The following is a 12,908-nucleotide window of genomic DNA, read 5'->3' as shown; positions in this document are numbered from 1 at the left end:
TGATATCCCACCTTTCACTCCCCTTCAGGAGTCTCAAAGCGGCTAACATTCTCCTTTCCCTTCCTCCCCCACAACAAACACTCTGTGAGGTGAGTGGGGCTGAGAGACTTCAGAGAAGTGTGACTGGCCCAAGGTCACCCAGCAGCTGCATGTGGAGGAGCGGAGACGCGAACCTGGTTCCCCAGATTACGAGACTACCGCTCTTAACCACTGCACCACACTTTGAACGTTAACTCTCCACTTCAAAGTTATATCCCCACCTTATAGGGATTAACATTATGGTCAACTTTTCTTTCATCTTTTAATTACATTTTTTAAAAAGAAGACGTTTAGCATGGAGAATTCCTCCAATGCGGGCAAATTACCTTCCCCATGAAGAGTTAAAACATTTATCCTCAAACCAGGCAGAACAATGCCTTGCCATCAATCAGCCCGAGAAAGCTTTCCTCAAAAAAAATATATATAGGGGGTTTGTTTAGAGTAGAAAGCTATCAGTGGAGAACATAAAACACTTCAGAAGTTCCTCCTAGGCAATTACAACAGTGGCAACAGTTCAGCCTTAAGGTTCTCCCCCTGCACCCCCCTGCTCCTGTAATACATAGGGGGCTCCGACCATTGTTCTGAAGTTACCAGGCAACAGAAGAAATAAGCATATATAGTCTGAGATCATACTTTCATTACTCCTGCCTTTCACTGACTATTTTTTCCTAAAGGCTTCCAGCCAGATGAACCATTTTATCTTCAGCCTGCTACCCTTTTCATAGCACAAATATCATGGCTTGGCAAACAACAAACATAGGAAGCTGCCTTGTACCAATCCATGGAGGAAGGGCTATCAGTGGCTACTAGTCATGATGGCTATGCTCTGCCTCACATCACTTTTACACATCACTTGGGAAGACAGGCAAACTCATGCCAGTGTATTGCAAGTAGCAAAGATCACCAGCGTCGAAGCAATGATTCTTCAACATCAACTTTGTTGGACTGGTCATGTTGTGCGGATGCCTGATTATCGTCTTCGAAAGCTATTACTCTACTCTGAACTTAAAAATGGAAAGCGTAATGCTGGTGGTCAACAAAAGTGGTTTAAAGACTCTCTCAAGGCAAATCTTTAAAAATAAACAGCGACAACTGGGAAACAATGGCCTGCGCGTGCTCCAATGGGAGAACAGCCTTTACCAGAAGTGTCATGGACTTTGATGATGCTCGAACTCGGGACGAAAGGGAGAAATGTACTAAGAGGAAGGCACGCTTAGCAAACCTGCACCGTGATCAACTCCCATCCGGAAACCTATGTACCCACAGTGGAAGGACGTGTGGATCCAGAATTGGCCTCCACAGTCACTTACGGACTCACTGTTAAAACTGTGTTTATGGAAGACAATCTTACTTGGCTACGAATGATCGCCAAAGAAGAAGATGTTCTTCCTCCAGAGTTTGGAGAGAGCAGAGCTTCTGAATGCCATTTGCTGGAAGACACAGGAATGGAGCCTGCTCTTGTGCTCATGTTCTGCTTGTTGAAATCCCACAGGAATCCATTCAGCCCCTGTGAGAATAGGATGATCTATGATTGGCCTGATCTAGCAAGCTCTCCTTATGTTCTTAATAGATCCATCTAGCTCAGCACTGTCTACATGGATCAGCAGCAGACCTCCAGCCCTACCTGGAGATGCTGGGGTCTGAACATCTGCAACAACAACAACAACAACAACAACAACAACAACAACAACAACAACAACAAATTATTTATACCCCGCCCATCTGGCTGGGTTTCCCAGCCACTCTGGGTGGCTCCCAACAGAATATTAAAAACACGATAAAACATCAAACATTAAAAACTTCCCTAAATAGGGCTGCCTTCAGATGTTTTCTAAAAATCAGATAGTTGTTTATTTTCTTGACTTCTGATGGGAGGACGTTCCACAGGGTGGGCACCACTACCAAGAAGGCCCTCTGCTTGGTTCCCTATAACCTCACTTCTTCCAGGGAGGGAACTGCCAGAAGGCCCTCGGAGCTGGACCTCAGTGTACGGGCTGAATGATGGGTATACTTCAGATGCTCTACAACGTATCGATGGGCTTCCCTACTTTGCGTGCTTTAGGATAACCAAATTAAAAATCACACATGTACACTTGTTCTGACATGCAATCTATATGATTTTTGCTAAGTGCAGGAAAAGAAATCCCTCCCCGCAAAGGATAACTGCTTGATTCATTACTAAAATCCAAGTTGAACTTTTCATTTTCCCCCTCCTTTGTTACCGCTGTCATTTTAAGTCTGCATTTCCGTTGTATGTTTAAATTACCTGTCTAATACTGAACAAAAGAACACAGCTCTTCCCTGCACTTAGCAATTCTAATTACATCTGAAGGAGGAGGGAGGGCGAATTATGCACACAGGTAGCTTTCCATTGTTTTTGCTCCCTAAATGCTTTTTTTTTTCCCGGGGGTGGGGGGAAAACTACGAAGGAAGAGCTCCAGGGACATTATACATTATACTGCAAATTACTGCTTCACGGTTGGCATAGACTATACTGCTTCCTTCTCTGGTGAAAAAAAGAAAAGAAAATATAAATGCAAAAGATTCTTTTTCAGTTGCAACTCTTCACGGTTAGCGTTCAGACACCACATCACAGCCACCACCCCAGTTCACAATTCACACTGTTTTGATTAGAAGCGAATCCTATAAAGGAAGGCAGCCTCCTGGGAGATCATCTGATTTGCCTGGCAGAGGCCATAAATGCAAATCATGGGCAGGGAGTGACCATAGCTCAGTGGAAAGGGACATGCTTTGCATACAGAAGGGCCCGAATTCAAACCCTGCCGTCGAAAAGATCAGGTAGCAAGGGATCAGTCCGTGGCTGCCAGAGCAGGCAATATTATAGTGGTACCTCGGGTTACAGACACTTCAGGTTACAGACTCCACTAACCCAGAAATAGTACCTCGGGTTAAGAACTTTGCTTCAGGATGAGAACAGAAATTGCGTGGCGGCAGTGAGAGGCCCCATTAGCTAAAGTGGTGCTTCAGGTTAAGAACAGTTTCAGGTTAAGAACGGACCTCCAGAACGAATTAAGTTCTTAACCCGAGGTAGCACTGTAGTAGAATTGACAAGTGAGTAGTTTGGCCTGGTAGCAAGGCAGCTTCCAAAGCTTATACCCATCACTCAGGTGTACCTGAGCTAATTTGTATGAAAACACCAACCTCCTCCAACCTGGTGCCTCCAGGTGTTTTAGACTACAACTCACATCAGCCTCAGACAGCATGGTCAATGGACAAGGATGATGTTGTCCACAAAACCTGGAGGGCACCAGGGAGGAGAAGGCTTTGTTTTAACAGCGGGGAGATCCCTGTATATGCATATAAAGCAAAATTAAGACTTTTAAGGAAAGATTTCTGCCTGAAACCCTTGAGAGCTGTTGCCAGAGACCTACCGAAGTTTCACTGAAAATGGGGATCTGTTCCTTGTAGGCTTCAATCCCAATGCAGCATAGACTTGCCTTATTTTACCTACAGCAACAGTCTCTCCAAGGCTGTTTTCTTTTTGGTGGCTGTCTGCAGTCTCTGGCTCAGCTCAACCATGGTTTGCGCTAACCACAGTTTAGAACCCGATGCCATGTTTTGAGCTTTGAAATGTTCAACAGGCAAACCACGAGTCAGAGCTGCTACTTTGTTTTTTGTTCTTCAGCACTCAGTGTGTAATGTGAATACATTCCCTCTACCATCTCCATTGCAGTAGTAGTAGTAGTAGTAGTAACTATGGTTTGTCAATTCTGAAAGAATGCCAGACTATAGTTAGCACAAATCTTGGTGCACAAATCCACTCCAACTCATGGCTTCCAATTATTTTGCCAGTCAATCATAAACCAGTGTACATCAGCTCAAACTACACACTAAACCACATATATTATTCTTTAACCATGGTTTGATATGACATCAGCACTGAATCCTCATAATGCTAAACCATACATCTAACTATGCTTTACTATGATCACACCTGTCTGTTTTGTCTCTCTCTGCTCTTACAAGGGGGAAAAAAAGCCACAATCCCCTACTTAGTGTTATATCAGACTCAGAGACTGTGCTACAAGAAACCACAATAAAAAATCAAGAACAAACATCAGCTACAGATCATGGTTTACTTGAAGCAGAACAAACTACGACGAAAAGATATAACGCTAAGCCAGGGACTGCAGTTTGTTTCTTCTCAGCATGTGGAAAGGAGCAAAAGAACCCTCTTAGGTACATTGATGTCAAACCATTAACTATGGTTTACTGTGATGTGCAAACTGGACTGCTGTGTCTATAGGAGGAGGTTTAGCTGCAAGTGCTGTATGCAACTTTGGCTTTTACACCTGCACTTCAGAAAATCAAACCAACATGTCTGCACCCTTAGCTTTTAATTGCTCCTTTCCAGTAGAACCTAAACAGAATGCAAAGCATTCAACACAGCAGCAGATCTTTTCCTCCCTACACCACAGCACGTCTGCTACCATGCAATTATATTTGCCTCCATTGCATTATGTAGTTGCTGCAACTGATTTAAAACTATTGGGGGGGGGGGTTCATTTCTATAGCAACCAGGGAATACCTCACTCTTTGGAAATGGTTAAAACATATAATCCTTGGGCAGGATAGTCTCTTTTTTATTTCAGAAAGAAGCACTTAACAATGATATTCTCTTAAGGCAGAAAAGGATGTCCAAAGCAAGTTATCAGCAACTGCCAAATAAAAAACAGCATGAGCTGTGAACTTTGCAGCGGCTCAACTTCCCCTCTGTAGCTTGAAAACAATACTTATATAACAAGCAATCTGATGTTGTTAACAATGTTGTTTCGGTAGGCACAACAATAAACGGTTTGGCTACAGTGACTATAGTCATACGTTGGTTTTCAAACAGCTTAGTTCTTGAATGTTTTGGCTCCCGAACGCCGCACACCCGGAAGTGATTGTTCTGGTTTGCAAACTATTTTTGGAAGCCGAACGTCTGACGGGGCTTCTGCAACTTCCGATTGGCTGCAGGAGCTTTGGTTTCCAAATGTTTTGGAAGTCGAATGGACTTCCGAAATGAATTCTGTTTGACTTCCGAGGTACGACTTGAACGGATGAAAGATAATTTCTTAAGATGTGTTTTGTATGCCGCTGTGGTCTTTTACCACAGTTCTGCTGTGCATTTGCACACTTCTGTATACATTTGTGTACCTTAAACCTGAACACATTCACCACCGAGTAGGTGTACACATCTGAGGATTTTGAGGCTGGAGACAAATGGAAACAAATGAAAAGCATTTTGGGAGAGGCAGGGCTTTTCTACTACCTCCCCAAATATCCCTTTTGTCCCCAAAGCTGATCAAACAAGCTTTGCAGTTTTTTTTCCAACCAATACAGAATCTTCCAAAGCCTGTTTACCAAAGGCAAAAGCAGGATGAGTTGTGCCCATCGCAAACAGTAACACTTTGAAAAAGAAAAGAAAACTATCTGATCCTGGCCCTTCATTTGAAGGGTACTGCTGTGGCCTCTTTTACTGAGACTGGAGTTGTAGTCCTGTCTTGTAGCTGCCCTTTTATTATTGTTCTTAATTGGTTTTAACTTAAGCTGCTTTGGGTCACTCTGTGAGAAAAGCAACTAAACAACAACAACATGTACACCACATGCTACCTTTGCCAAATTTTAGATCCAACAATATAAAATGTATTTGTTCGGCATTTATTCATTCAGTTTATATTTGTTCATTCAGTTTACTCCTCTTTTAAATCCAGTGGGCTGTAGGACTTCCCTTCTCCACTCTCCTCACCACAGGAAGAGGAAGTATGAAAACATGAGGCTCATCTCCAATCTTTCCTGGTGAAAATCTCTGGGGAAAGCAATGCCTGACGTTTGTAGGTATTGCACAGTCAGTCCTGAAGGGCCAACTGTGCGCATTGACTCAAAATATGTCAGGCATTTTCTGAGGATCACCTCCAAACTCTTTATCCCAAAGCGGTGCAGGTAAGCACCTTCAGTACACTAAGCCGGTGAGCAGCACCTTGGCATGCAAACCAAGGTCCATCACAATTACTTTTGGATTAACTGGCGCTTGGTTTAGATTTACTCAGGAGGGGGTCACAGTGGTCTATTTTGCATGAAATAGAGCTAAAAACACGGTTATGGTCCAGGATGTCGGCTAAGTGTTCAGGAAAAGGAGGATGGTACACAAGAAGCTGCATCTCACGGAAACTGAAAAGGAAAGAGCACACAAGAGCAAAGCACGCAAATTCCCTTTCCTATCATGCAGACAAAGCCAATAAATGCTACTTCTGATACTGTTAAGTGCCTGCAAAAGTTTTGGAGCAGAGACATAAGCGATGCATGTCTCAAAATGTCCTGCTGAAATCCTGTAACTTTTTAATATTGCAAATGTTCTGGGGAAGTGGGTGGGTTGCTCCACTATAGTTGTGCTGTAGTGCGAGAGCACCCCTCCAGACAACGGCAATGCAACAACATTGGTGAAGTGTCGCAGAACATCTAAATAAAGCAGAATGATGGGTGGATGGCCCAGTATAAATCAAACCACTAAAGCTCTATTATTGTGTTGCAGAACACACCTGCCAAAAGCGACAGCAGTCTGGTGGGACTCCTAATGATGTTGGCATAAAATGTATTCAGGGTGAGGCACAAGGAGCAATCCAGGAGCAACCCATTGTCCTTGGCCTGTTTGCATACGAGGCACAGCAAACATTGGCAAAGCTGCTTGAGCAGGAAGAGGAAAGGGAACAAGTCAAAAGGCCACTGATGGACTTCTAACAAACATCAGAAATAATTCACATTGCGCTATAAGTCGGTGAATGTCATCAAGTCGTGGGAAATCTGGCAGGCTACCATTCTATCTCCACCTGTACATTAAAATCACAGGCTAATGGATGTATGCTTACTTTAGACCCAAAAAATCGAGGGCTTCCTTCAAAGGCGTGACAGTACATCCCACTAATGCATCTCTCTGCCTGTCATCTCCAGTAGAGGCAACTGCTGCAGATTAAGACATGGAGTGTATCTCCAGCTCGTGGAATAAACTTCGAAATGTCTCTAGGGCACAATTAGGCTGTTTAATTTTATCAATTATTCAAAAGGTGCCACTCCTTTAATATAGTATGCTTTGCATCCAAGGCAGTTAAGTTTTGTTTGCAATGCTTCATTCTTGCCTGGAGTAATATGGCATATAAATGGATAATTGCAAAGTAAACGATCAGCGTGATTTATTATTATTTCTTGCTTTAATATAACAGTTCTAAGGACATTTGTGTGGAAGAAAGAGCTATTGATTTCAGTGGATCTTCCTACACTGGGTTACAACACATGACACTTTCTGAGCACAGCATCCCTAGTGATATGTGCCAATGCATGTCAATGATGAAGTCAGCTGATTTCAGACTCTGGATTTAAGTGGTCTGACAAGTTGTCCTTCCTCTTTAGAGGTGAGGAGACTCTGGCACATGGGCTCAATTATACCCACCAAGTCTCTCCAATTGGCCTGGGAGGCCATTTTTGCCATTTTTCCCACCTGCCCTAATCGTGATGTCACATATGACATATAAGATGTCACATGTCAGGCAGGTAAAGTCAAGGCTTGGCCAAATGGATGTTTTCAGTCATTGCTGATAAGTCGATAAAGCACAGGGGAAGAAAACAGCTTGGCAAAAAATTGGGGTGGAGATGTGAGCTGGCACATTTAAGAGAATGGTACATGAAACTCTGCAATCTTGTGACGTTAAATACAGTTATGCAGTCCATGAGTGTTGGACAAGGAAGATTTTAAGTGTTAAGAAATTTGAAGATGATTTTGGAATGCTAAGCAGGATATTATATTAGGAAATCCCTCCCCCTGTTTATCAACATTGGTAATTTAACAGTATATCTGATATGGTACTTTGTTTACTTCTGTGTATATGTACTGTTTTGTCTGCAAACTGAAAAATCAGCTTCATAAAATTTTCTAAAAATTACAAGTATTGAATTTTATGTCCTAATTCTTGAAATAAAATAATTTTATTCATAGCAAAGATGCTGCTCATTATTACTGCTGTTATTAAGAATATTACTCATAACTATTGTCATATTTAATAAATTTATCATGAGAAAATAAAAAGTGTCCCCATGCCATTGGAAACAAAAGCCCCAAACCAGGGATGGTGACTCTCTAGGTGTTGGACTTCTACTCCCATGAGCCTCTGCCAGTATGGTCAATGGTCAGGGATGATGGGTACTGAAGTCCAGTATTACTGGTACTGAGGTTAGCCACCACTGCCCTAAATTAATGTGAATATGGCTAAATTTGCCAAGGACTGTTCTATCCGTATATGCTGAAACAGATGTTTAAATACCAGATAAGGAAATTCCCTTCATTCAGCTTACCAACTGCATACTATTTACAGCTGCACATGTAGCATTTTTTAAAAATACTCAGCAGGGAGCAATATATAAAGCAGATAACCAGAAGAGCGAGAGATTTAAGTGCCTGGCCACTGTGACTTAATGATCTAATTCAGAAAGCCTCTTTCCTCGCAATCATTTGCAAATGTATGTGCCAACCTTTTAAACAGGATACAGGAAAAGGTGGACTGCTACTTGCAGGAAATAAACCAGGCAAGCATGAGTCAATTTTCTGTCTCCCTTCACAGAAGTAAAAATGGCAATCTTGAATCGTAAATGAAAACTGAAGTAAATGGGCTCTTGAATTAATGGATTCTACATCCTGGAATTAAACTAAAAGACAGCCAAAATCCAACTGGCAAACAACAATAAAGGCAGTGTCACACTTGGCTTTGTGAAACACAAAATGCTAAGTCTCACTTAAATAGGAGGCTCCCATAAAAATTCTACCCCAAACTGTAAAATAAGAACCGCAAAGGAGAATTCTCATAATCAAGCAACAACAAATCATTCTTGAACCATCATGAATAATTGCCTCTCATTACACTTCAGCTGTGTTCTAATCTGAGGTTGTGAATTATCTAATGAAGTGTTTGAAAACTGAGGATTAGTGACAAAAGGCTCCTTACCAAATTTTTGGTCAAACCTCCAAGCGGGCACATGGGTGCTATGCTTCAAGTTGTTGGTTGTAGGGAGAGGCACTGTTACATAGATGGGTCCATTCACTGGAACTGGAGTCCCATCGCTTCTGAGTAAGTGAACACTAACTGCAGTGACAGGAGTAAGATCATACCTAGTGTTATTTCCTGTAAGCAAATGAACAACAGTATGAAAATGCATAAAATATAACTTTCAAAGCCAATTAATACATAGAATGATTATATGAACACCCACTATTTTTATTAACGAATCAGCTTCTTGCTACCTAAGGGTGGCATGACCTGGACACCTCTTTGCAAAATTTAAAGCATATGAGGCCACTTACAGGCAGTGGCAGAGCCAAAATGAACATTGCGTTAATGGTGTGATTAACAATCACAATGTGGTTTTTTAAAAAATAAAAAGGGCTAGTTCTTGGTAAAAATCCCCCTCTTCCCATGTGACATTAGAGGGGGGAAACTCAAATGGGCTTCATGACTGCAGCTGGAGATGGAAGGCTTAAACACCCCTATCCATATGGCTGATGACTACCATCCCCACAATACCCAATTTTTACTTTTATTTTAGAAAGCTACAACGTGATTGCTAATCACATCATTAACTAATGTACAGTTTGGCCTTCAGCTCATTCCAATTCAACATTACAATCCTACAGAGGTTTTAACTTCCTTGTTTCAAATTGCTTAAGAGTTTGGCCACATGCCTCTCAGATGAAAGCACCACTGATTACATTGTCTTGCTCTGTCCATCCCATACACCGACAGCTTGCTGGTGACAAAGGAAGTGGCAAGCGAAGGATGACAATGACAAGCAATTGTTGTTCCTGTCATCCTGCGGCGGCGATGCTTTCTCTGCATGTGGACATTTAGCAAATAAATCCAAGGTGTGAATTGAAAGTACTTTCACGCACATATGAATGACCTGTCAGTTTCCCCATTCAGCTGCATCCCTTCACCCTGCCGTGATCCACAACCCAGAGACCATGCACTGTGCAACACAGGGGGTTCAGAGGATGATGAAGCTTCAGCTCTAGCCTTGGGGAAAGAACAGTTAGGACTGTCTTCCAGACCCCCCTGACTGAGACATGGCACCCGTCTCCCCAGCCTATCAGGATCCAAGGGCTGCAGAATATGGTGACGGCCCCTTAAAAGCCAGTCAGTTCATTTGGGATGGTGGGGTGTACCGCATGACAGGTCCAGACTACTTATAAGAAATTTGTTGTTGCTAGATCAGCAGTTCTCCCCATATGTTGTTGGACTACAACTCCCATCATCCCTGAACTTGGGCCTTGCTAGCTAGGGGTGATGGGAGTTGTAGTTCAACAACATCTGGGGACCCACAGGTTGAGAAAGGCTGTGCTAGATGCTTGCTGAGACATCAGCTTGCAATGCTAGCTCAGCAGGACCCTGGGAGCTCTCCAAGGTCCTGTAGATACTTTGGGTGCCTTGCATTCCTGACTTAGCTTCTTGTTGGGACACTGTCCAGCTTTCCCTGTGAGCCTCAAGCTCTCTTAGGACAAGACCCCTTATTTCTGCAATGGCAGGAGTGCCTGCTAGGTGCCCTATCATTTCAATATTGATGCAGAGAACTAGATGCAGACAGCCTTGAGGAAGGGAAGGGGAACAGGCCATTCTGACCAAGTATAAATTAAATGTAGGGTTTTATTTTTATCCTTTGCACTTTAAAAGGCCATAAATCAGGCCTGCACAGTCTGTGACCCATGAAGCAGAACAGCAGAGTCCCTGGAGGATTGACTTCAGCTTGGTGGGTCACAAGTCTCATAGGACGGCTACAAATGATTTGGGGGGGGGGTTGGGTTATCCTTTTTAAAAAAATAAATAAATCAGGAAAAAAAGTTAATACAGGCAGTAAATAACAGTACTAGTGGCTACACAGAAATGGTACTATTCTGGTAATACTCGAACTAAACTAGTCCGATAGAACTTAAAACATGCTTTAATAATCACAAGAACAAAAGTTTACCAGTTCCATTGCCATCATATCCTTGTAAATAAGGAAAACTATCCACTTCCCAAGGTGAACTAGCTGAAGTAAGAAATGCTGTGAGGTCGCTAAAGCTGGTATTCTCTGGCAGTTTCAAGGCTCTCCTTTGAAAATGAACTTTGGGCTGGATCCGTGCACCTAGCAATAAGCAAAGGAACAGAGCAACTAAGCAAATGAATCTACATGAAGCAAGTTTTCTATAAATGCAATTATAACTTTAGTAGCAAAGCCATGATATTCCCCATATTCCCCACAGGATTACGTTTATGATATCTATGGGAGATAGCCAGCATTCATGGTTTGCTTAATTTAATGGATTCCAGTGAAAGCAAACAACGCCAGCAGCAATTAGCATTCGAAAATTAAGCAAGCAATAAGTGATACAAGATCCCAATGGTTAATTCAGCTAGGATGTTTGGCTATTTCATCTAAAAGGAAGCCATCATCCCTCTTCAAAGTCAAAATGTACCTTTAATGGTGCAGTCCTATGTATACCTTCTCAGAAGCAAGTTCCATTGCATTCACTGTTAAATGTGCCTAAGATTGCTGTCTAAAGTTATCTGCAGCAGGAAACGGCTAATTGTTTTAGTACATGTAAATCCTGAACGTGAGCAAACGATCAGGCACACAGAAGTAATGTGACAGGGCAATGCAATTCAATGTACATTTGCACAGTACATTTAAAACATAGAACTGCCATTCCCAGTGTTTCCTGGAAAGGAGGACTGTTAAACCTTTATGGGAATTGTAGGTATGTGATGAACACAGAGCTCTCCTAACAACTCTCAGCACCCTTGACAAACTTCAGGTCCCAGAATTTTTTGGTGGGGGGGAAGCCATGACTACTAAAGTAGTATAAGGTAAAAAAGGTAAAGGACCCCTGGATGGTTAAGGTAAAGGTAAAGGTACCCCTGCCCGTACGGGCCAGTCTTGACAGACTCTGGGGTTGTGCGCCCATCTCACTTAAGAGGCCAGGGGCCAGCGCTGTCCGGAGACACTTCCGGGTCACGTGGCCAGCGTGACAAAGCTGCATCTGGCGAGCCAGAGCTGCACACGGAAACGCCGTTTACCTTCCCGCTGGTAAGCGGTCCCTATTTATCTACTTGCACCCGGAGGTGCTTTCGAACTGCTAGGTTGGCAGGCGCTGGGACCGAGCAGCGGGAGCGCACCCCGCCGCAGGGATTCGAACCGCCGACCTTTCAATCGGCAAGTCCTAGGCGCTGAGGCTTTAACCCACAGCGCCACCTGCGTCCACCTGAGTCATAGTTGCCTTTGACTTGACGGTTAAGTCGAGTCAAAGGCAACTATGGGGTTGTGGCACTCATCTTGCTTTCAGGCTGAGGGAGCCGGCGTTTGTCCACAGACAGCTTTCCGGGTCATGTGGCCAGCAGGACTAAACTGCTTCTGGCACAATGGAACACCGTGACAGAAATCAGAGCATACAGAAATGCCATTTCCCTTCCCACCGCAGCGGTACCTATTTATCTACTTGCGCTGGCGTGCTTTTGAACTACTAGGTTGGCAGAAGCTGGGACAGAACAATGGGAGCTCACCCTGTTGCGTGGATTCGAACTGCTGACCTTCTGATCAGCAAGCCCAAGAGGCTCAGTGGTTTAGACCACAGTGCCATGTGTAGGGGGGCTCATTTGTTCTCGAGGTGTTCACTTGCTTTCTCTCTCTGTCTGTGCCTTCACTTACATTTACCATCCTGCTGTAAGAAGTTAAACTCCTTCCAAAGGCCACTTGCAGACCCTGCTCCATGTTCAGCTAGAACATGTCACTAAACTGCAATAATGCAGGAGGAAGTTACGTGACGGCTGCATGCATGTGTGTATGTATGC

At 43.3% G+C, this 12,908-nt stretch overlaps 1 protein-coding gene across 4 annotated transcripts in view; it reads right to left on the bottom strand.

The window, feature by feature from the left end:
- FAM171A1 (family with sequence similarity 171 member A1) overlaps positions 1-12,908 on the bottom strand; it is a 70,205-nt gene that overhangs the window by 14,158 nt on the left and 43,139 nt on the right. For 3 of the 4 annotated variants that reach the window (XM_083704755.1, XM_083704756.1, XM_083704758.1), the window contains 2 exons: positions 11,047-11,205; positions 9,033-9,209 (listed from right to left, as the gene is read on the bottom strand). In XM_083704755.1, the coding sequence (XP_083560881.1) occupies positions 9,033-9,209; positions 11,047-11,205 (336 nt within the window). The remainder of the gene's footprint in view (positions 1-9,032; positions 9,210-11,046; positions 11,206-12,908) is intronic. The other variant, XM_083704757.1, reaches the window with a different exon arrangement.

The sequence above is a fragment of the Podarcis gaigeae genome, assembly GCF_964106915.1.
Source record: "Podarcis gaigeae genome assembly, chromosome: 12".
NCBI classification, from domain to species: domain Eukaryota; kingdom Metazoa; phylum Chordata; class Lepidosauria; order Squamata; family Lacertidae; genus Podarcis; species Podarcis gaigeae.
Note: the sequence above shows the minus strand (reverse complement) of the source record. Positions and strands in the feature narration are given on the sequence as shown.